Source organism: Opisthocomus hoazin, chromosome 15 (assembly GCF_030867145.1).
Source record: "Opisthocomus hoazin isolate bOpiHoa1 chromosome 15, bOpiHoa1.hap1, whole genome shotgun sequence".
NCBI classification, from domain to species: Eukaryota; Metazoa; Chordata; class Aves; order Opisthocomiformes; family Opisthocomidae; genus Opisthocomus; species Opisthocomus hoazin.
The window spans coordinates 8,521,874-8,546,520 of record NC_134428.1 but is presented as its reverse complement, the minus strand read 5'-3'; the positions used below and the strand labels follow the sequence as shown (position 1 = coordinate 8,546,520).

The following is a 24,647-nucleotide window of genomic DNA, read 5'->3' as shown; positions in this document are numbered from 1 at the left end:
AAAAAGAAAACAGAAGCTGAAGTGTCTTAAAATACAGTAGTTCCCAGAATCTTCAACAGGAGAGACATGTAGTGTTGTTTGTGTGCTTACAACCTTTGCGATGTTTAGGAGTCCCCGATTCTCCAAAACCAGAGCCATTTTCTCCAGTCTGCATAGGCATGCATTCTTCATGGTAGGTCATACCTTAAGCTGAAAAGGATGTCCCTTTGCTTTGTCGGACTGGTCACAATCTCAGCTGTTCCGTTTTGGCTTCGCTCTGGGAAGAAAGTTGAAGCCCTTTGTTAACTTCTGTGTAACTAGGTCTTGTTCCAGGTATTAAAGTTTTACTGCTTTTAAAGAGAGGACTTCTAAGTCATACAAAGGACCAAAATAATAGCTGATTTGGCAGGACAGTGAAAGAGAGAAGAAATGCCACCATATAGCGTTTTTGTATGTAAATCTTGACCTCTGTTCAGGATATCAGTTACTTAATTAGTACGATAAAAAACATACATCATCTGTAAGATCAGATTTAACTGTCCACAGCCACACTTGCATTGAAGTCATATTCTTTCTATATCACATGCATATTATCCTGTGCAAACCCTGTTGTTGATGTGAGAAGAATGAAACTGAATTCCCGAGTTCTTGGGAACAAGATGTGAGCAGCTTTGCTTTACTGCTTCCCCATCGTGCAGTTCACTTGAAGTTGCTTATCACAGTTTTATCAGCTTCAAGGCTTTCCTGTGAATGTGTTGTTTGCAACCACTGCCTGCTACATAACTTGTCATTCTTACATAGCTGCCAAACTGCTTTGGAGGGAAACAGTCTTGCTTGGCTAAGTTTTGGTTAAAATAGTTCTCGCAAACTGTTTTGAGTTTCTGAACAGATCTTCCTATTAGATGTTTTGGGGGGAGGGAAACTTGTCAAATTCTTTAAAATCACAGATGTCTTTGAACACAGTCTTGAAGCTAAGCTTCCTCTGTTTTTGCTTTGAATCCGAAAAGCAAATCAGACCTGTTATGGGAAATCAGGCCTGACTTTTCTCTAGCTGCGTTTCGATTAGTTGGCAGTGAGCGCACCGTGTGTGTGTCACCCTGGCATCAGCAGGCCTCACCTTTGCTGTGGCTTAGCAAGACTTTGGGCAGGTCATCAGCCTGTCTGTTCCTTAGTTCACCCTTTGCAAATATATTTATATCAAACAATGAACGACGCACTGGTGAAGCTTAGTTAATGTTTTTAAAGCACTTTGACGCTATGTGTGCATTAATATTTTTAACTCCTTGTCATAAAGGATTGTTGTTAAAATTATCATTCCAGTGTTATTGCTTGCACCAGGTAATGTAGTTCCTGGTGAGTACCTGTAATTTTGAGAGTCACTGCAAAAAACCTTGTGTTTTTTCATTTGCACCATAACTCTGAGTCATCTGAACAACTTCCAAATGTTAAGAAAACAAGTCTTCCTCCTAGCTTCTGGGATTGTTTGAATTAAGTTTTGGTCATAATTTGCAATGGCTCACTATTGCCCAGTCTGATTAGTTCATGGTAGGTGTTTTGATGTTTGGGAAGAAGCCTGGTTTCTTTTAATTTAAAAAAAGAAAAAAAAAAAAAAGAGTATTTCTAGAATCTTTTCTATCCTTCCTGCTTCATACTAAGGATAGTAGGAAAATTATTTATCCTCTGAAAGTCCAACTGAATACATGAATCAGTCTTAGAATGTTGAACTCTTTTAAGAGTCTGTATATAGGCTAGAAGAAGTATGAAACAAAAAATGGTAAAGAAATTCATAAGAACAGCAACATACTGTGAACAGCTTGCTTTGAATTCAGCCATAGTGTTATGATGTACAGGCCATCTCTGCAAAAGCCTCAGGTCGCACAATTTGGGGGGGGGGGGGGACGGACACGAAAATGGCCCAGTTTGACATTATAGTACAAAACCAGAGTCACTAGAAAGGGCCATGGGAACACTTCGTCCAATTCAGTGGCAGTCAGATGTCTTAGCTGAAGCTGGCGGGAAATGCGTGCTGAAAGCACGTGGAAGGGCTGGTGTAGGGGAGTAGCTCTCAGGCAGTGCCGTCCGCTGTCTCCGAGTTGGGAGTGTGATGAACTTCCCTCGAATAGGGCAAAGGAGGAAGGTGTTAAGTGTTGGTAAGCGTGAAGAAATCTTCAGCTGCTTGAGCTTGATCAGAAACTACTGAAAATACGGCATCCACAAGCAGAAGAACCCCCAACAAAGTTCAAGAACAATATAGGACTGTTCATCAGAGTAACTCTGAACAATCCCACTTGGTCAGTCTGTTGCACAGAGTGTCGGTCAAAGACTATGGAAAGCTTGGTTTCTGTACAGTTTTTCATGTGGAGCCTTGTCTTTTCACAGAATGGTAGGGGTTAGAAAATCTTTTAGAAAAAGATTTCTCAGGAAGCAGCTGAGAACAACTGGAATGGGAATAGGAAGTCTGTATACAGAAAGAAATAGAGAATGCCTTGTAAAGCCTGCATAGATATTCCAAAATGAAGAACCAGAAGTGGCGAGCAGTCCAGGTCCCGTAAGGCACTATTAGCAAGGAGATGTAGCCAAGACTCACTCCTTTTGTATTTCTTAGAACAGTAATTAAACATTATCCTGAGTGAATTAAGTGAATGTATCTTCCTGAACATCAGCAGACTAGTTTCCCTATTTCCAAGACAACAAGCGCAGAAGTCACCATGGGTTGGTGTTAGAATCTACCCCTGTCTATTGGCAGGATTTCCTCACTCCCTGCCTGATGAGGTACCATTCATTCTGGCAGCTGAAATTCCTGTATAGTCCCATGACAAACCTTATGAATGTGTAGTTCAAGCCCTGAAGCACTTACTGCTATATTCTTTCTTAATTGCTTACTGGCTGAGCTGGATGACTAGAGGCTGGCTCAAGAACTACTCATTCTCCACCGCTGTATTGCACAGATGTCCCTGATCACACTCAAACTGAAACTGTGTTGTACTCGGTGTTGTACAGACATGAATTAAGGGTCAAAGCCTGTTACAAAGAGTTTGCAGCCTGCAGTGATGATGTGTGTAGGGTAGGGTGTGTGACTTGGATGTGAGGTAGTGACATCGTTTCTGTATTAGAGATGATGAAAGCTGATTGCTCAAAATTGCACATAAAGTCTGTGGATGACTCAAGAACTGAACCCAAAGCAACTGCCTTTACCGATGACTGCTTTGTATTTCCAGTGGTAAAAAGAGACTGCATGTAATCTGATGTTAAAATACATCTTCTAGACAAGATTTTGTGTCTAGTATGGGTGAGGAAACTTTTCCATGTAATGCTATTCCTTAGAATAGCGTGTTATGATGAGTAAATCGCTGTTTTGAGAGAAGTAATAGGACAAACCCAGCAGGATTGTTCAGCCAGTCTGGGTGAGGATCATCTGGAATATTGCCTTAGCTGCCAACGAGAGTTGACTGAAGGACAGTTTCCCCATATCCTTTGTAACCTGAAAAGTTCAGTGCAATGCTAATGTTGACACAAAGAGATGATCCCTTATCAGTCCAACTGCACTTCTGCAGAGCCCTGTGGGAACAGTAACTGAGAAGTCTTCATACCTGTATGATCACGTATGTCTCTTCTTTCCTGTGCAGACTATGTATTTCGTGTCATGCGGTGTGTGGGAAAAGTGCTCTGCCTAAAGGGGGCAATTGCAAGAAGTTAGCTCTTGTAGCCAACCAGGCCAGAGGCACAAGGCGTCTTTCCAAGGTCGGTAGGATATACTGCTCCTCTGAAGAGACCGTATCAAGGGGGAAAGACAAGCAGATGTACAGACAGATGTAGTTCTGGCTAGGGACATGTCAGTGTTGGCTCTTGTTGCTTTGTTTTACACATGGAGCTGTCATGTCTCTGAATTGCTTCTAAATTAGGGAAACAATAGGAAAGAAAACCACAGTATTTCTCAACTCTGAGAATTAAAGTAGAGTTAGTTCCGCAAATGGGCGATTTTCAGACATTGCAGTACAAACAACCAAATACACTGCCTGTGTCAGTGGGGGAGATGCAGCTGAGGCTGGAGTGCTAGGTCAGTTACTAGTTTGCTGTTGTGATTTTGTGATTTTTTTTTTTAATTTTTTTTTTTTCATTTTCAGTGTAAGAAAGAAAAATGAAAAAATAATCCACCCCACCTGAAAGCAGAGAGCTGGGATATACTTCCACAAGCTCTGAGCTGGGCCTTTGTAAAGATACATGTCTGGACTTGTGCTGGGATTTAGCCCCAGTGGCTTCAGTCCACGCGGAGCAGGAGGCTGGTACCTCTTCACTCAGCCACTCTGACTGTGAGAGCCAGCCAGCCGTTCAGGTGCGTTGGGCACGCTGTGGAGGGCTTGTTTTGGAGCCATTCCAAATCTGTCTGCTCAGTGACATGTTCCTGTGAGATGTTTGGTTTGATTTTTAGGTTGTAGATCCAACAATCACTTCTGTGTAGTGAACCAAGAGGATCCCTAGCAAGTCTAACCTGGTGGGTGAGAAGGAGCAGCTGCAGCTTGTTGTGTTAGCTTTCCTCCTCTGTTCCAGGAGACTTGGGAGGATGGATCCTTAGCTCAGTGTGCCATGTGAAATCCATTTCTTTATATTAAAGCAGGCAGTGAAGAAACAAAGTGGGAATCTGTAATGGAGAAAATACCTGTATGTACAAGGCATAAAATAAGTACGTGGCCCTCAAGGAACTTTGCAGTCTTGGAGCAAACAAAGCAGCTTTTTGCTCCGTGCTGCTTCCAGAGTCGGTCTGGAACACGTAATAGGGGGAAGGTGGTTGGAACGTGTACACTCTGCACAGTATGCAGTGGAGATGGTTTGTAAAATGAGAGGGGATTATCTCACTGTGCAAGAGCATCCTAGCGCTGAGCAGCACTGCAGCACAGCAGAGGCATCCTGAACTCTACTGTCTACCATGCCAGGAACCTCCTGGACTTTTCTGCCACCTCTTAGGCTTTGAATCGGCAGAGTATCGTAGCTCTGGGGCTAACAGATAAGCTTGTGTATAGCCCCGCTGATTACAGGACCTAAGTGTGTGCGTATTTTGCTGTCTCATTCGCGGGACCAAGGTGTGCAAGAAGTATTTTGCAACCTTTTGCATTCGCTGAGGATTTGTTGCCTATCACAGAGGAGCCTGTTTGGAGTGGTCCAGCCGTACTGAAACTGCTGAACCACATTCCAGCTTCCACGGTGCGGTCGCTGGGCTCTGATGTAAGATCCAGGTGTAAGATTTGTGTGGGGACATACACGTCAACATTTTGATTAGTTGCAGCTATTTGTGTTTATATTAGTGCACTAACTTTAGTAACACTTTTTTTGTTTGCTTTGAGGTAGTGTATTGTTTGGTGCACAGGATTACAGTTTGCAGTAAAATCTGCACAGCTTCTTAAAGTGAAAATACTGGGGTTTTTAAAGTAGATTAATAAGGATGATCAGAAGTACATTTCTACATATGTTAAGTACAGATTCAGGAATGTTCCCTTTGTATCTCTGACTTCATGTAAGCCAACAAGAGCTGAAGTCGAAAGCCAAGTGAGGAAGCAGAGCATTACCTGCTTTAGGCATTTGGTACAGAACAACGCTGACTTCTGTAGAATACTTCAGTAGAATGGTTTGAATTCTTACCGCAGAAGGGAGACCTGCCGCACCGATCAGTGCGCCTGTACTGCCTGCACAGATGCTGTGGGGTCTGCTTGGTTTCCCTTTTTTTTTTTCCCAGCTCCTCTAGGATGTGGTTAATTCTACAATGTTGCCGTGTGGCTAGAGGGGCAATTATTGTTTGTGTGAAACTGGAGAGAAATGGGTGGTTAAGCCTGCTTCAGATGTAATTAAGTCTGAAATGTCTCAGTGGTCACATTAGAAGCACTAATTTTAAGCTCTCTTATCGGTTTAGGCCCTAACCATTTGTTACATAAAAAGGCAAAGGGGTTTTTTGTCCTTCAAATGATTTTCCGTGGGAGTATGAAAAAATAAAGTGTTCTTCAGAGCATCGAGACAGTAATATCCAGTACAGACTCCCTGTCCTGCCAAAAGAAATCAGTTAAGAAACCCCCAACCATTTTTTGAGTGGAAGTGGATCTAATCATCTGCTTTTGTCCATCAGTGAAACAAACCGTGCCTGCAGATTCATCCTGTGGGTGACTGTTTCGCTGTTTGTGTTTCAGAGGTGGACTTTGAATGGCAAGTTATTTATGCAGAAGCTTGAATTTAAATTACGCTCCAGAGTGTGTTGTTTCAATATGTTTTTCCTTGCAGAAAATGGTTTAAGAAGTCATTTACTCCTACTTCTACCTTACAAGTTGTCTTCGTATATATTGATGCAACTCTTTTTGGGTTGCATGTGTTGCAACCAGTTTTGATTAAATGAGGTGGATTTGAAAGTACAAAAGCGTGAAATATACCAGATGGGGGGAAAAAAGTGGAATTGTTGGTAGGAGTGTTTTTGTCATGCTTGGTCCATCAGTGAGAACAAATGAAACAGCAAAGTTAGCTTAAATAAATGGAACTGTGTCCAGAACTAAAATACCGGAACGAATATATTTTGAAGTAGCCAGGGGGTGGGGTGGGGAGGAGAGAAGTCTGTTTTGTGCATTCCCTGCCAGTGACCTTTGGACACAATGCTTGTGTCATGGAAATTTGCTGGTTCCCATCATAAAATACATGTTTGGGGCCGTACAAATGCCTGCCATCAGATTACTGAATGAGCATCCACTCAGCTGATAAGTCAAGTTAAAGACATGTCATCAGTGTCACCCCCAGAAGCTGAGAGAGGAGCATTTTTAGCTGGTGAGGGAGCTTAGATGACAAAGGTCTGAGGAATCTAGGAGCCAGATGTACTAACATTCATTCGGTATCTTCCCCTTGCCACCAGTACAAGGCTTTTTGAAAAATGAAATGGCAAAGCAAAGGAAGCCAACTAAAGTCAGAGGCCAGAAGAACAGCAGTTGAAGCTTTTTGGAAAACAACCCTTTGATACTGCTGACATCCTTGAGTTGCTTTCTGAAGCTTTCTTGCTGATCACCGTCTTATTTGAGCTTTATGGTCTTCTGCTCTCTCACTCCAACCCTTTGTTTAGCTAATGTGCTTTGACATGGTTTCCCAGAAAGGATTTAATCCTAAAACCAAGAAATACTTGGAGCGTGTGGGCACCATCACATTAGTATAGATGTGCTTGTCTTTTGTCCCTTCCCCAGCCTGGGTCTGGTCTGCCTGCTTAGATGCGACACCACTCGTACAGCACCTAGCAGTGGCCCGTGTTGGGTTCTGGGTCTCAGACCTTCTCCAAGAAACAGTGCTCCGAGTGATCGAGTGGGAGGGGGTAGAGTGGAGTGGAGGAGAAGGTTGAAACTTTAATTTCTCTTTGCTTTCTTGCAGGTTTGGGAGTGTGAATTGATGGTGTGGGGCAGTAATGCAGGAAAGGGAGAGGACAGAGCAAGGGAACTATGGACTTCAGGGCAAACGAGAGGAAGCAGAACAGCAAGAGAAAAAGGACATCTTAAGTACAGCAGCCAGAATATGCAGATTAGGGTTGGAAACACCCTCCTATATGTTCAGTGTGCCCAGAAAATGGAGAAACAGGTATTTACGCCAAACAGACTCGTCTTTGAGCCCAACTCTCTCAGACTGTTGGGTATCTTGTCTTCTAGTCACTGGAGATGGGTCACGGCATTCTTGGGAGAGTAATGTGCGTTGGATGTTCAATTTTCAGCACAGAAGGGAAAGCCTCAGTAGCAATGGGAATAGTTAAACATATGAAATTCTCTTCTAGGAGTAGAATTCATTCAGCCTCTCTCCCAGGAAATGTTCGTTTATGCTGTTTGCTAAGGCAGTCACCTCCTGAGGGCACGGTTTCAGCTGACCCTTGTAACCAATCACATGCTGTTCTCTGACAGCACTTGTTCTTTATCAGCCCATTAAGCATGGGCTTTCGGCCAGTGGAAACATCAGATATTTGGCAAAGCATTTATAATTAGTAAGTGTTGTGGCCGAATAATGGAATCTGAGGTCTCAGAAACCATCAAGTGTGTCCATTTCCAGCTGATAATCCCATGGAGACAACAAAACAGCAAGTGAAGAATACCAAATAGAAGGAGGCAGTATGCAGTGTTTGGATTTACTGCCGAGTATCGTGCAGGAATCCAGACTCTGCTTTCCAGAGTTTGATGGTCAGTGCCTGAAGACCTTGCAGAGAAGGATACTTTCTCCCCCTACCTTGCCTGTGTTTTACAGGCACTGCTGTGCCTTCTTGCCTGTACCATTCGTTCCTGTCCTATTCAGAAAGCTTTCTGTGTTCTGACAAGAGGTGCACTTAGGGAACACATTTTCGTAATCTTGAAATCATTTGATATTGAGGACACAGTCACATTGTCGGAAGGGGCATCGGGCAGAGGCTTGAAGTTTGCTTTCTGTAGGTGTGGCTGTGCAGATTTCCACTCAGGCTCACCATTCATAAAGTGGGAATCTCCATCATTTATTTTGGCTGATGATCTAGGACCTTTCTGGCCAGCCATCAGCCACTTTCTGCTTTCAGGCATGGGATATCAAGATATGGCCACTTTCTGCCAACCACGTTTTTGTTTTGCACTCTCTCGGCATGCATTTGACAAACTCCCTTTGGCATCTTCCTTGTCTTGCAGCCTATTTCCTAAGGACTGCTGCCAAGCTTTTGACAGTCTCTGGCTAGATGTCATCTTCCCGTAGCAGAAATTCTTCTCCGCTGACATCACTGTCCATTTGGTATTGAGACCTAGCCTGTACAGCTCAGATGAAAAGCTTTTCTGCACTCCACTCGGAGAGTCTGGAGACAGAGTGCTCCAGCGGTTCAGTCCATTAAGGCAATGCTGCCCCTGTTGAGCCAAGTGGGTTGTCAGTGTTTGAGATTTGGTTCATCTTACACTTTTTCTAGAAGGGTGCAAAGAACTGAGGAAAGGACTTTGTCTGTGAACTTGTTTACTAGCAAAGTGGTTCAGTATCTCCATTCTGTGGATAAAGAATCAAGTGACAGCAGCCTGATTCCGCACCAGCTTCAGCTGGTCTGCTGTGGGTCCTGGCAACCCTTTCTCCCCGGCGTCTGCTGTGCAGCCTCTCCTCTCCTCTCCTCTCCTCTCCTCTCCTCTCCTCTCCTCTCCTCTCCTCTCCTCTCCTCTCCTCTCCTCTCCTCTCCTCTCCTCTGCATTGTTAATATTGCTCCTGTGCCTCTGGTTAAGGGAGATAATCTGCATGAACTCTGAACTGGGAAAAAAAAATAATCCAAAATAATTATTTCTTCCTTTGCCAGACCTTTTTGTTATAGAGCCACATAAACTTTACTGCTGGCACAAGAGAGGGATGGGGAGGGAGGGACAGGCACAGGACCACAGCATCTTGGCTGGGATGCATGTAAAATTCTGTGAAATCTTACTGAAAACTCCCAGCATGTCCTAGGCCCTGGGTGCCAGGCATGTGCTTGCTCTGAGCTACAGTCCTTACTGCTGCTGCTTTCTGCTGCCTCCTTATCTCTGTAACGAAACCTATCCCAATTTAGTGAGTACTGCACCAGTCTCCAGTTTAAAGGCAGCCCTGCAGAGCTGTGATTTAGTCCTTGGTATGTTGCCTCCTTTTGGTTTGATCTGTCGTACACATGTCTGCGTACAAAGGGACCGGAGTGCTCCTGGTCTTGGTCTGAGCTGTTGAGGGAAAGGTGCTGAGCAGATCTGTGGGATTTGCACTGCCTCGGGATCAAAACCGCACTTGCAAGCAGTCCTTAGTGGCATGATGACAGGATCCTTCCCGTTTAAAACAATGGCTCAGGTCATATGAAACAGATTTCTTCTAAACGCCTAGAAGGGGGGAAAGGGAGGAGAGGGAGGAAGGAGAAAAGCAGAACGCCTTATTTTTGAGTCACCGTATCCAGCGTCAGAGCCAGCAGCGTCTGTACTCTTCTGCTTTTTGTTTTGGCTCAGTTTGTTCTTCAGAACATGAGGACGATCTACAGAGGGAAGACACTGGCTCGGTAGATGCAGGCTGGGCAGTCCAGGGGCTCAGTTCCAAGTGCAAAAATTACCGTTTCTCAAATGCAAATTTCTGCACTGATGCAACAGGCACAGCTGGGCTGTGTGGCTACATTTGGGTTTTCCCTCTGAAGTCTGGACAGTGTCTCCATCTGTGCATTGCCCATGGAACCCAGACCCAGCGCACCTGAAATGCGCTGAGGTGCAGCGCGCCCCATGCTGTGCTGCCACGGCAGCAGCAAAGCAGCTGGAGTGGGCCCTGGAGGAGAGGTCTGCGTGCCGTAGGAGTAATCTGCAGAACTTCACGTGCAGGAGGGGCAGCGTGGGCTGAGTGCAACTGCAGCAGAGTAATGCAGGTGTGATGATTACAGGCCAGGCTTTTACCATGGTGCCCAGAAACTGCACTTAGGGCTTTTTTTGTTACAAATGGAGTGAAGCTCTGCTCCCTGGTGAGTATGTGGCCCAGTCCTAGACGTTAGAGTAGCTCTCCTGGAGAGATTTGTAGTGCTGCTGTATCTTCAAGACTCGTGGGAGATTGGCATTAGCACACTCGATGGGAAGGCACCTCTGGACAAGAAAGAATTGCAGGGGGGTTTTGGCAGGGTAATTTCGGTACTGGCCGGTGCTGTAGCCTGGATCTCATTAAGCCAGCAGAAAGCTAGGCTTATTCCTTTTCCTTGCCGTGCTGGTAGCTACACCCCTTTAACCTTGATATAATCAACAACTATGTCAGGGGGGTGGCACTGCAGCGCTAGTGATAAACCTCTTTTTATGCCGTCTGGGTATTAACTGTATCAATGTACACTTGCAAGACTGACTGTGGTGCAGCTGAACAGCGTTGGAGACTTCTTCCTCCAACCGTTTGTCCCCTTCTCCCTCAGCACCAGGCAAGGTTGCTTCTATGCAGAAGCTTTTCCCAACACTGAGAGGAGAGTTATTTATCTTCTGAGCGTTTTCTTGCTGACCCGCTGATTGATTTAAGGTGTTCCTTTGTGTTGCCACTGAACTGTCTCGTAGCAGCTTTGGCGGTGGGAAGCACATGGGTTCTTTTGCAGCTGTTTTGTACGTGTTTGGCTGTTGAAAACCAGTATGACAGTGTTCTAGTAAATGCCTAGGTTTCTGTTCACCAGTTCTCGAGATGCTGCAGCTCAGTGGAGTTGGTTAACGTTTCATGAGATTGTGAGTTTCACTTTCAGGTTCTTGGATTTGTTGCATTTCCCTGATGCAGTGAGTGGCAGGGTGCTTGTTTAAGTACAGCTTTTCTTCCCGAGGCCTGAAACAGAGGTGGTAATCTTAAATCTTTCTGTTTTGCTTAAATAAATAAAAAATTGCTTTCATGACATAAAAATACGGATGTCTTCCGATTTCAACATGTGCATCTTCTTTTTAAAAAAAAAAAAAAATGGCGTTTAGAAATATCTACTGCTGTGACATTTTGCAGCTGGCTCACAATTTAAGCTGGCTTTTGTAGCCTTTTATTTCCCAGCAGTAAATTTCTGATCAAACCTGGGCTTTGTCCCAGGCCCATCGCCTTGTCTTCCTCCTCGCTGCTTATAGGTATAACCTGATTCATTCTCCTTGAGAGAGTGGATGGAAATACGAATGTCTTCATATTTGTGGGAGAAAGCAGGAGGAGAAAACAGGGGCAGAAGCAGAGACAACTTCATTAAGAGAAAGCAGTAGATAAGCTTCGGGATAAATAATGAAGCAACAATGATCAGGTAGGATAAGGGGCAAAGGCTTATTTGAGTAGGGACAGCCTTGTTCTGGAAAATGGTTGATGAAGAATGGATCACAGGAGACCAAATGCTCCAGAGAAATAAATCCACTGGTGCCTAACGATAAACATTCTACCTCTGCCACACTGATACCATCAGCCATAATTCAGAACTCTGTTATAACCCCACCCATAGAATCAGGTCTACACCCAGCGTGCTGACTGGAGAGCTGCTCAACTCAACACACAGCGTTGAATATCTGTAGAAGTAAAGCCAACGGTGATCTCTGGAGTTCAGAGCATCTTCAGGGCCCAGCAATTGTTCATCAGAATCGCACATTCATGATCACAGTTTTGAATCTAGGAACCCAAATTCTGCCATAATCTCACTTCATAAACCTGTATTTCTTGCCCTACCTGCTTTTTTCTTTTTAAATGTCTTACGAGAATGGAAACCTCATCCTGTGAAAGAAGAACGTGAACAGGAGTTGTGTAAGTCTTTCTGATTTATGAAGGGTAAGCTAGGAAAGAGCAAATGTGCATAATATATGGCAAAAGGAATGCTTCAGTTCTCAATTTTAACGTGCTTTGGAACAAGATGAAACAAATGTCTGTATAACGTGTAGTTGTGACTAAAGGACAGCAAGCAAGTAGCTAGAGAACTTAACCCTATACCATAATGCACCATCAACAGCAAGGAGGAAAGGTAATTGTGAATTTCCTCTGTCTTCAGGTTTCTTTCCTCTCCATAAATTCCTTGTGAATCCCTGGTAAATACAGGAATGACAAAATGAGGCAGTCTTTTAAAACTGTACGATGCTCTGGCAGTGATGCATCGGTGTTTATGTAGGAATGATTTTACCAGAAGCACAGATGGAGGAGGGAGGGATATGTGCTACATTATTCCTTCACAGAAAAGAAAAATCAATCCTTTCTCATAAATAATATACAAAATTCTCGGCGAGATCTAAATTCAACACACTTAAGATGTCACGAGGGTTCTAGGCCTGACTGGCCAGAGAGCTGGCTGGGGAAAGGCTTTATTCAGCTCAATTTCTGGCAAAATCTGGGTGGCCCAGATCACCCTTACTGTCCATCCCGCCTCTGGAGAGAGGACAGTTCATCTCTGGATCGCGGAACAGTGAGACGCTGCAGTGAGACAGCTGGGGAGGGCAGAGCGCTGCTCCTACCTACTTGCTTGAGGAGATTAAACAAAACAGCTGGGGGGGTGGACGCTGGTGGTGGGTCTGCCTGCAACTGAAGGAATGCCGGACTCGTATCAACACAGAATTTGCCTAGATTAATTCAAGGGTTGGTGTTGGAGTGGTTTAATTAACACTAGAAGTTTAATGGGCCAAGAGCTTTAGTGTTCAAATTAAAAATGATAGCAGGCCTTGTTAGCTGGGTTTGGAGTTTTTAACCTGCAAATCCAGTGTTAATTGCCCCATTTCAGATCTGCCTTGCTGCTTTTCCTCTGTATAGCAATATAACTTAGCTACAGGTTATTATGAAAAGGCCATATAAAATGGCAATGTATTCAGTTGTTTTCTGGATAACTGGCTAAATCAAGACTTGAGTACATTCAAATGGCAAAATGTTGAAATTTTTCCTTCACTTGGGCTTCGGTGACTTTATCAGAAAATTCACTGATTGCTCTGTAGCTTTGTTTCTGATGTTTGATTTTAATTTGTCTTATAATGTTGTAAAAGCATAGGAATTTAAATCTAGCAGTATAGCAAAAGTCAGTAGATCCCAGGCTTTCCATCAAGTGCAGTCTAATGTTTCTAGTGATTCTGAGGCGAATTGCCCGTGATGGCAGACTAGGAGCACGTGGGCTCCTTACGTGGGTAGGCACGTTCAGGTGCTCCTCGCTGAGCCTCCTGCTAGTGCTGGCTGCTGGGGGCTGGGGGGTTATGATTGCAGAAGCAAGTCTGTCACTATTGGTGCCGCTCCCCGAGTGGTTCGTCCGTTGGTTAGCAACACAAGTTGTAATACAGCCGGTTGAAGTGATGGGTCGTTCATTTTCCAGGGCTGATGAAGAAGGAGAGCAGGCTGCCTGCCTCCTGGGTGGTGAGTGCAGTGAGGGCAGGTAGGCCAGCGGCAGCAAACCTGAGGGCTCTGCGTCTTCCTGTGAGCTTGGCCTGCAGGTCTGAGCTCCACCTTGAGTCTTGCCGGAGCTCCGGCGCAGAGGTGTTTTTGGCTGCCTCCCTGTCTCAGTACGTGGTGGCTTAGCCTCCTGCTCTTGTGCACGTTTGTGCACGCACACACGTATGCCAGAAAAGCCACCCAAACACACACCCTCAGCACTCTCCACAAGCTTCACCTACCCGTATTCACCTTGTGCGCGGGGCAGGAAGCAGCATGTCCTCTGGCTGGTTAAGGGCTAAGCAGATGCTGGCTGTTGCCTCCCAAATATGAGGTGGCCCATCCCAAACAAATCTAAGATGAGCTGTTTGTACTTTTTCCTCTGAGATTAGGTGGGTAGAGAAGAACTGAGTAGTTTCCCCTCTCTTCACAACTGCGGGGTTCAAAGGGCCAGAAGCAGCAGCTCACTCCGGTATTTCAAGATTTGTAGCAAACTGGGTTGGAATTGACCAACCCACTGAAGCCTGCATGGCAGGGGGAGGAGGCGGAAGAGGCAGTAGAATAACATGAGCTTCACTTTCTCGGAAAATCAAGACAAAAAACCAATGCACTGTGGAAAAATTCTGCTATGTGTGTAAGCAGCTGCCTGATTTAAACCAAGGGAGCAGCCCCACTGAAAATTCCTGGCTGTGCCATGGAACCGCAATTCTGCCTATACTCTGTTTCTCCTCCAGCTGTTTCTCTATCCTAGGGACTCTTTCTAAAGTAAGCTGACACTCCCCCCCATCCCCCAAAAAAGGCAAACAAACCCTGCCTCATAGTTTTCTAGAATTGAATATGTTGCAGGTGGTTTTAATACCAAGTGTCCTTTCATTTAGAAATTAAAGCCTCTTCCTTGTCTCCAGGCTGCCAGATCTGTGAATAATGGACTTCTTTTCCCTGTACTAGAAACTTTTTTTAAAAGCTATTCAATGAGAACTTGGCAAATATTTCTCCATCGGGCAGTAATTGAATAAAGTCCCAAGCTGCTTGATGCTGTCCCTCCCTTTTCCCCTGAGTTTTTTGTATCCATGGCTTTTTGCCTATAAGTAACACAGAGATAGCTAGAAAGGGAAACCTTTTTTGAGAGGTGATATCGTCATCTGGCAGCTACCCAGTAAGGCCCTGTTGGCTGCAAGTCAGAACTGAGCTTCCCTGAGAAAAAGAAAGTCTAATGTTAGTTTAAAAAAACCCAACAAACAACAACAACAAAAAAACCCCAAACCTCACTGTCTATTGTTTGCTGTTTAAAGGGAAAGGAACAGAGAAAGGTTTATCTTCCTGTGTAAGCAGGCGTGGACAGACTTCAGTGCTGCAGCCGAAAGCACTACTCAGTCCCGCTTATCACCGGCGTTTGCATAGAGCTGGGGCTGGTACGGAACAGCGGGCAGGCGAGAGCCCAGCAGGTGGGCAGCTGAAGCGCAGAGAGCCGGGCTAGGTTTTGCCTGTTCAGTGAGCACCGGGTGCTGGGAGCAGAGACTGCTCAGGACTCAGGGTATCTGCTTGGGTCGGAGCCTTGACTCTGTGCTTCAGCCGCAGCACTGCGGGTGGAAGGAGACAGCCGGTGGGCCAGAGAGCTCGGTGGTGGTTGCCCTTAGCTATGGGATGTGTCTTTCATGCTATCATAACTGCCTCTGTGCTCAAAAATAATACAGCAGAAAAGGTGTGTGCCTCTGCGCAGACCACAAAATCCAAAGAGTGTTGATTTACTGGTTGAAAACATACCAGGTCAGCTTACTGCTACTAGGTGTTTTTACTGGTCCATGCCTAGGAACTGAAGTTGCGCAAGAATCTGTTCTGGTCAGCTAGGCGTCCAAGAACCACTAACTACTTTTCCCACATCTTGTCCTGTTGCTTGCTTAGCTGCATTCATGCTGTTTTCCGAAAACAGCCTGGTCTGGTTAGTATTACTTCATCACATATTAGGATGTGATAACAGAACAATAGCATTTGCAAAGATTCCTGCATTCAGAACCCCCAGATTAGAGTGAAATGGTCACAATGATTTTGTGACAATGGCCTCCTTCCACCTAAAGGGTTAAATGATGAAGTAACAAAGTTAGTTAATTTTTAGTCCGCTGGATTTTACTTTTTCCCCCTCTTCTCTGCCTAGATATAATGCAATGGTATTAGCACTGAAACAGCCATAGTTTTTATCTAAATTAATGAGTATGACACCTTTTCTGGCCTCTCTTTATTACATAGAAGCTAACCTTGGGTTTTAAATTAGATATTACCATACATATACTATGATTATTTTTTTTAATTGTTTTTGAAAAATATGGAGCGAGCAAATAGCACAAACCTACTCTCCATTTTAGACAGGATCCCAGCGTGAAAATAACTTTGTGTAGTTTGGACATAGCCAAGAGCTCATTGTAACCTTAGATAATTGTTTCTGTGCTCCAGGAAAGAAAAGAAAATTGAAAAAAAAACCCAAGCTTGGAATTTGGGCATAGTCAAATAGTAATCCTTGTTTGAACTTGACCTCCTTGTTCACTGCTCCATATTAAAATTCAGAACTCTGAAGCACAGATAAAGTAACATTAGGTATTTGCATGAAAATCATATCAGTATATGCATATGACAATTTATGGCCTAGTAGCTTCAGACCCTGACTGAATTCTGCAAAGCTCATCTCCCGTTCCCGCTGCCACGCATCTTGCCCTGAGTGTGAAGGCAGCCTGACATCAGCTGCAGATGTTGCCGTGCAGTCAAGGACCCAAGTGCTGGGGAGGTTTTCTGGTTGCAACAGATTTCTGATTGCGTCTAACTAGAATCAACACCCAAAAGCTGCTGCTGGGGAACAAGGGGGCCGTATAACCCACACAACAGAGGGCCTGTATGAGTGGGTATATTTAGAGCTGATTGGAGGGTGATCCTGGCTAGCCAGAGCTATATGTGCTAGCACCTCTTTTCTCCCACCTGTGTCACCTTTTGGCTGTGCCAAGGCCGTTCATGCTCTGATGCCTGCATCCTGAGCACAGCAGTAAGCTGCACCCCCGCTTCTCTCAGACCGTATTTTCCCAAGGAGCTTCTGGTTTGCACCAGGATGGGGCAGGAGGATCAGAACTGAGGTGAGGTGAGGTGGAAGAAGGAAATAATAGACTGGGGTGAGAAGTGTCTGGAGAAAGGTAGGCTCGTCCCCATATTCAGAAGGTAAACAATTTGGAAGGGATGGCTTGGGCTGCCGCTTTGTGTCTGAGCTAGAGATTTACAGTGCCAGTGTGACTGAAGGAGACTTACAGTGTCGATGGGTAGCTGGTGTGGGTGAACGTGTGTAGATTGGCCTTAACGGGAAGGTATATATTCAGCAGAGGCTTTGTTAATGTGAAAATACAGAGTTTTTCATTATTTTGAAATGAAATCATTGCTGCTGCTTCCTCCTTTCTGGTTAATATCACCAAAATTCCCTCAGAAATGTTTCCCGAAGAGGAAACATTTCCCACTTTCTGTTTCTGCTAATTGTTTTCATTCCATGAAATGAGCAGATAATTACAGGCTCAACTGAACCATTTGGAAACACTGAAGTAGTATCTGATTCATGAGAAGGTGAAATCTGCTTTTCTTGATTGCTGGTAGGTAATAAAATACGACTGTATAGGCTTTGTAACCAAATCCCCAGTCCATGATAAGCAAACATGGCAAGGCCAGGGCATAGTTAGAGGTGTACAGTGTTTTCCTGGAATGATAAGGCAACAGATGTCTTTGTTAACGCTGGTACAGCTCAGGGTTTTGTGGAGGTGCACAATGCTGCAAGGACAATGCTGAGACATGCAGTCACATTCTGGGAATACAGAGCCCTGGCTGCTAAATGGAAATTGTCAGCCAGTACCAATACTTGACAATAAGAAGGAAAGGAACAAAAATAGGCCATTTTCTGTAACTTCCCACAAAGCCAGTAGGATGAAGCCCGTAACAGAGAAATTTTGCTTTGTGTGAAGCAGTGCCAGGATGGGAGTATTGCCTTCAACGCTACCGCAGTCCCAGTCCCGAGGGAGAGAGACTTTATCTGCTCGCTTGTGAGGCCAAGCTCAGTGCAGGCATTATGCCTGGGGGAGGAGAAAGGTTCCTGCTCTTCACAAAGCAAAATGTCGTGCTCTGTGTATGTTACAGTCTCGCTCAGGATCCTCCTGGCTCTCATCAGCTGCTGTGTCTGTTGGGGGGGGTGAAGGTTCTTCCCGTGTGTGAGCGTTCCCTGGGCTCCGACTGCCCTTCAGAGGCCACACAGATGCTCACAAGCTGTGATTGCACTTCCAAATGTAAATGGGAGGTGGGGAGAAAAGAGGGGATAAATTTTGAGGCAGGGGCCAATTTGCTTCTGTTTCCTTCTGTTTATTTTGGATATTGGAAGTACGCCAATAGAAATCACAGAGAGTAATGCAAGGGGTGTTTGTTTTTTAGGAGAGACAGAAACTGTGCCAGCAAGACGGCTGGCGAGTAGAGCACACGAGCCAGTCCAGCCTAGGTAAATATGACATGTCTATGTGCACAGCTGTCTCTGCTCAGCAAAGCACTTCAGCAAAAGCTGGCTAGAGGAAAATTTCTGCAAAAAGTCAGAGTAGGATGGGGCAGAATAATCGGGAGACCAAGAAGCTCAGAAAGCTACTGAGAAAGGCTTTGAGAGGGTTTCTCAAAGGTGCGGTGAAATACCTGTGCAGAAACAGTAACCAAAGACTGTCTCCATTAATTGAAATCTGAAGTACATCCCCAGACCGGTGTTTTGGGGGGAAATGATGAATATGACCATGAGTCATGAGTCCATGAGAGGCGTGACAACACCCATTAGAGAAAATCTTAGAAAACTTTTTGGATGTGTGTGCAGTCTGCTATGTAAGCTTATTTTTCTCCATTGTATAATGTGTAAGGTTTATATAGTGTTCTAAGAGCTGGATAGCTTTGGTTCAGGCAAGCACAGAGTAGAAAGTTATCTATCAAAACTGTTAAAAAATTATTTGACTCTCATCTGGGACAGTTTTACTCCCCTTAACCTTCTTTCCTCAGTCGATTCTCTGAAAGAAAGTAACCTACTTCTGATAATCTCTGGAGTAGAAACTGGTGGATATAAACTGCTAAGCAAAGTCAGTGGGGAGCTTGTTGCAGCCTATATCTTTTTGTAAACTCGATATTCTATATTGCTTTGAATTGTTTAGCAGGAAGGAGCCTTTCAGCGTGGCAGCAGAGGTCTAGCTGCTTCTGTTAAAGTCCACAGAAAATTTCCCGTCTAGCTTTAATTTTGATTGTGCTCAACACTGTTACAGCGTCTGAGGGAAGTCCTGTGAGATCAGCAGGAGTTACTTCCTCCTGACTTCATGGGAGCTATGGTACCTTGGTCAAGAAATCAGTGCAAACTGTGTAGTTCATGCTAAGCGAAGGTTTATGCGGTTTGAGATCCTCTGTGCTGACCATAGCGTGTCCCCACCCAGCTGAACACTGCAGAGCCTGTGCCGGTGGTCGGGTTCAGCACACCGCGCTGTAAGTGCCTGCAGGCTAAGACTCCTGCGGCTGGTTCGCTGCCGCACGGCAGCCTGATGATCCTCTGACTCCTTCCTCTGACACCATGGCTGGTCTGTTACCTTGCCTCAAAACCAGTCAGTCTATGACCACCCTGCTGCATTTAGCCCTTTAGTAAGTCATTGATTATAAAACCAGGAGACTGTTCAGACAGTTGCAAGAAGCCTTTGTTAATGACGTGCTGGCCATGCAGCACTTTGACCAGAAAGTGTCCCAAGGAGACAAGTGGATGTTGCATCCTCAGCCAGCTGCTGCCTCACGTCTGCCTGCAGCCGCACAGCATGCTGTAAGGGAGCTCTCCATTCCAAAGGACCTATTTCTGTTGCAGAGATGTTCCCGTGTTAAAGATATTAGCAGCTGGATGACATTCCCCTGGAAACTAGTACAGGCTTGTTAGCCAAACATTTCTAGACATCTTTCAGATATCTCTATGTATTTTTGGATTCACGGCACCCATATATATTTTAAATTAAGTTCATTCTAAAGGCGATTACATTTTTTGGCTCTCTAAGCTTCTGTTGGGAGTAGAACAGTTTTCTGAGAAGCTTGGTAGAAAGTTTGGCACCACCATACATACAATCAGGATATAAAACTCTTTGTACGTGGTCTAATTATGGTGTGTGTCAACACTTACCCGCATCTACTCTGCGGGGATGGTGTTGTGCAGGTGTTACCATGCTGTTTAAATACGACTGAGATCAGGCTGTTTACAGGTGCTTTTTCTTGGAATTGGCAGTGTTCTGTCATATTTGTCGTGGTACGTTAGAGAGCAGGGTGTGTGACCAGGCAGCCTGCTGCGAAGGCTGTAGAACAGAACAGAGGAAGACATATCAGACAAACCAGGAGACTGAGACAGGCAGTGAGGTGTTGCTGAAGAAATGGCTCTGTGGAACCACACCCGGGATGCAGGGTGCCCAGCAATATCAGATAGAAAGTCAGTGGCAGGAGATTCATACTTACCAAAACAAGTCCAAAACTTCATTGACTAATAGTTGAAAGAAATATTAACTATACCATGCAGAAATATTTGAGCTCTGTCATTTCTGGAAACATTTGTTATATAGCAGTTATCTGGGAGATTAAAGCAGTCCACGATGAACTGGTTCCTGGCAGGATCTCTGCCTGTCTCTGGTGAGAGAGCTTGCTACCTATAGCAACTCTGGAGGTGTAGAGCACTCTCAGTACTGGCCGTTAGATCCACCTTTACTGACTTTCTCAAAGTAACTTTGTCTCGGGCAAGATTTTTTCATTCTTAACAGTTTTCTTATTTCTTTACAGTTCGTCATGTCACTGAAATGAGTTCTCATCCCCTGGAAAGAAAAAATTTCACTGCAGTTCAGCCATCTTCATAACATAGTAGTGTACAGCAGATTGAGGTGCCACATCCTACCAACCCAAGAGACTTCAACCAATAAGCGCATTTCTTGTTACATATTGCACTGTAAGTGGTGCGAAGCGTGACTCACTAGGGTTTTTATGTCTGCGGAGGGCCTGCTGGATGCTGCCATCTTGTTAAATCAGTTGCCTTTCTGAATTCTGCCTTCATCCACTGCTAATGGAAGTCACACAACATAGGAGTTTCTGATTGTGAAACAGTCTGCTGTAATGAGAATTAAAAAATCTGCTAGTCCCAGCCGTGGCATTCACCCACAGATTTTCTGTTGTTCTTTGTCTTTAGGGTGGTTTGAAAGGTTTGTTATGGTTGACAAAATAAATACATATATAAATAAGATGTTTGCAGGTGAATGGGAAGTAAGTTTCAGTTTCTATTACTTTGTGCTTTTGAATTCTGCCCTTGCCAGGAATGAAAAGTTTTAAGTACTGAGTTGGAAGCAGAGCTCAAATCGCTATTCTTTAGTTTACTGACTTCTACTGGCACTTGAAAATTAGCTTTTTAAGTTCTTGGAGATACAGTTCCACTACTTGGTTCCAACTAAGACAGAAATTTGTTCAGACTTGATGGAATTTCAGTGAAATAATTCTTTACTTAGAATATGCTCAAATGTGGCTGCTGCTAAGCAGAGTAGACATAGGATTGTAACATGGGAGTGTTACTTACTGGCTGATAGTGTTACCACAGAACTGGACTGGCTGAGCCTGGAAGGGACCTCTGAAGGTCATCTGGTCCAAGCCACCTGCTCAAGCAGGGCCACTTAGAGCCGATTGCCCAAGACCACGTCCAGAGAGCTCTGGAATATCTCCAAGGACAGACTCCACAACCTCTCTGGGCAACCTGTGCCAGTGCTCCGTCACCCTTCTGGTAAAAAGTGTTTCCTGATGTTCAGAGGGCAGTTCCTGTGTGTCAGTTTGTGCCCATGGCCTATGGTCCTATAACTGGGCACCACTGAAAAGAGCCTGGCTCTGTCATCTGTGCACTCTACCTGCAATTATTGATGTACATGAATAAGACCTCCCTGAGCCTTCTCTTCTGCAGGCTGAACAGTCCCAGCTCTCTCAGCCTTTCCTCATAGGAGAGATGTTGCAGTTCCTTAATCATCTTTGTGGCCCTGCATTGGACTCTCTCCAGTATGTCTATGTCTGCCTTCACAGAATCACAGAATGGTTGGGGTTGGAAGGGACCTCTGTGGGTCACCCAGTCCAACCCCCCTGCCGAAGCAGGGTCACCCAGAGCAGGCTGCACAGGACCTTGTCCAGGCGGGTCTGGAATATCTCCAGAGAAGGAGATTCCACAACCTCCCTGGGCAGTCTGTTCCAGGGCTCCGTCACCCTCAGAGGGAAGAAGTTCTTCCTCGTGTTCAGCTGGAACTTCCTCTGCTTCGGTTTGTGCCCATTGCCCCTTGTCCTGTCGCCTTGTACTGGCCAGAAATGGATGCAATTTTTTTAGAAATCCATGGCAATCGGAGAGCCCTTGACTGGCTTTCCTGCAGGAGGCAGCATTTTTCTCCTCCCAGTGCAACAACAGGAGAGATTATTTTGTGTCCTTAGCTTTCCTGCATTAGCAATCAATGCTGCCCTTCCATGCCTGCCGCGGTGCCACCTGTACAGCCTCGGCACACTCCTTCATCCTGCTGTCTTTGTGTTCCATTTCCCCTTTCCCCGCTGCTTGCTCATCACATCAGAGAGCTTCTGCCTCTGTCAAATATTAATAAGACCACCACATTTCTATTAAAACCATCGTTAGTTTTTAAGAAGTGCTTGAAGGAACTATTGAAAATTCTGATGACTTCTCAGAAATGAGACAGAATATCAGAAATGAGACATGAATTACAGAAAAGCCTTCGATGGAACTGTTTACTGGTGTGCTGCAGCATCGGTGCAGCCACCATGGCCATGCAGGGTATGCAAGGGCAGAGCATTGCATAGCTGTGGGAACACCACACTGTATCAAGCTGCACCGTGCAAAACAAGCAGTTGCATCTTACAAGGCTCCTTGCTATGGTTTACTTTACAGCAGCTCAGATGTGTAACCTGAAACATTTATGAATTAAATTTTCTGAAGGAAAGGATGAGAATTCACTGGAGGACTACTTTAACATCCTACTCCCAAAAGCTCGTAAGTTCTCTGCATCTACACCTGGGTTATACAGCAAGGTGTAGGATGTACAGAGAAACATGAGGCATGGTGACACAGTGCTCTCCCAAGCTAAAGAATTTGGCTTGAAAGCAACCTCAGAAGCAAGTTTTTCAGCACAGCAGTGGATTATGTGCAGTGAAAACTGTTCTGCAACACCGTGCTTCTGTGCAAGGGCTTCGCCTGAGAAGAATTTGCCTTGCACCTGGAAGATGAAAGGAGCCTGGCTTCAAAGAGACGGGGAGGATAATCGGAGGAATGTCAGCTTAGGAGCAGTCTGGGGACCAGGCAAATGCTAATGATAAGAGAAGAAAGGTAATGTTAAAGACAGCTGAATGTAAGGGGCCTTAGGTTTCTGTTACAGCCCTAACCACCGACACTGGCTTTTGGAAGGATCACTTTGTTTCTTGGAGTCTTACATAGCTGGCCAGAAGTGTTGACCTTCCCAGGGGCCTCTTCAGGCACAAACCAACAGCTATCTGAAGCCGTGGACTGATGGGACAGCAGAATTGTGCTTTGCATGAGCAAGAGGGTGTCTGTGTGTGCAAGAGGGAGAGGGGGCCTTCCCTGGCTTCTGGAGGGAGAAGCCATGCTGGCAGTGGGCAGACCCAGGAGGATGGTGAGAGTCTGAGGAAGGGCATTCGCCTCGCTTCCTTGCAAGCTGTCTGCTGATGCTACGCTAAGCACATGGTTGGTACTGGGCAGGGGAAGGGCCCGTGCGCACAGGGCTGGTCACGCAGGCAGCGGGGACCTTTCCAGGGGTGGGAAAGTGGCTTTGTGCCGCTGCCCTCGGTTTCCAGGGAAGGCTGAGCCTCTGAGAGTTTTTCTGAAGTGCTGCCAAATCCCTGCCTACAGTCAGATGTGGTACTTCGTGGGATTATTAGAGGATTTGATTAGCAGGTGCCAAGGAGTTTAGCTCCAATGCTGCAAAGAAACATGTTAGTCCAAACCGTAAAAGACTTACTTGGATTTTATTGGTATCTACACAGCAATCTTCCAAGACATTGAGATGTATCTGCAGTGACTAGTGGCTTATTGTGGCATGTGTAGGATGAGCCATGCTGTCTGTGTGTTGGTATCAAAAGTTACTGATGGCCTGTGACTGAGCCTTCTACCCCCCAGAAACAAGGGCTATGTGACAGCTTAACTGAGAAATTAAACACTCTGGTAGAGTTAAAATCCTGGGAGTGGCGAGCAGAGCCTCTGAATAAAAAGGCTGAACCAAGGGCAAATCTGGGGCTTTAATTGTGAGTTCCCTCTGTGATTGGTAGAGTGAAGGGTGTTGAGGAACAAATGTCTGATCATTCATCGAATTACTGGCTGGTCTGGAGTGTCCTTGGCTTGCAATGTAACAGTAACCGTGGATGTAGTGAGAAACACTGCGTTAATCCCCTCCCTTCAGCAGAAAAAAGCCAGCAGTATCAGTCTTGTTGAAGAAGCTGGGAGCACGAGTGACAGGTTAAACAGAAATTACACGCCACGTCCTTTGGTTTTTGTGCTGCTTCTCTCAAACTCTAGCTGCAAATGGAGGCCAGAGCAAAAGACGACTTGCTCCTGCAGAAAGCGACTGCGCGAGGGCTGTGAGCCCCCTCCTGCCGCCTGACGGGGGGCCAGCACTGACTCAGCCCCTCTCCTGGGAGCTGGCGTTGTTTGCGAGGAGAAGTGTGTCAAGGCAGCGCCTAGCCCGGCTGCTCCCATCTGGGAACCGCATCCGAGCATGAAGGCTGGAGCTGTGTTGGCCTTCCAGGCCAGCCATTAGATTTATGCCTGCTCTGATCTGCTG

At 45.3% G+C, this 24,647-nt stretch overlaps 1 protein-coding gene across 2 annotated transcripts in view; it reads left to right on the top strand.

The window, feature by feature from the left end:
- CLEC16A (C-type lectin domain containing 16A) overlaps positions 1-21,078 on the top strand; it is a 116,938-nt gene extending 95,860 nt beyond the window's left edge. The window contains exon 24 of one of the 2 annotated variants that reach the window (XR_012765557.1): positions 20,611-20,682. Coding sequence is in view for 1 of the 2 variants with exons in the window: in XM_075436109.1 (XP_075292224.1) it covers positions 20,611-20,684 (74 nt within the window). In the remaining variant the exon portion in view is untranslated. Of the gene's footprint in view, positions 1-20,610 lie in introns of both variants that reach the window. The other variant, XM_075436109.1, reaches the window with a different exon arrangement.
- Positions 21,079-24,647: the final 3,569 nt, after the last annotated feature.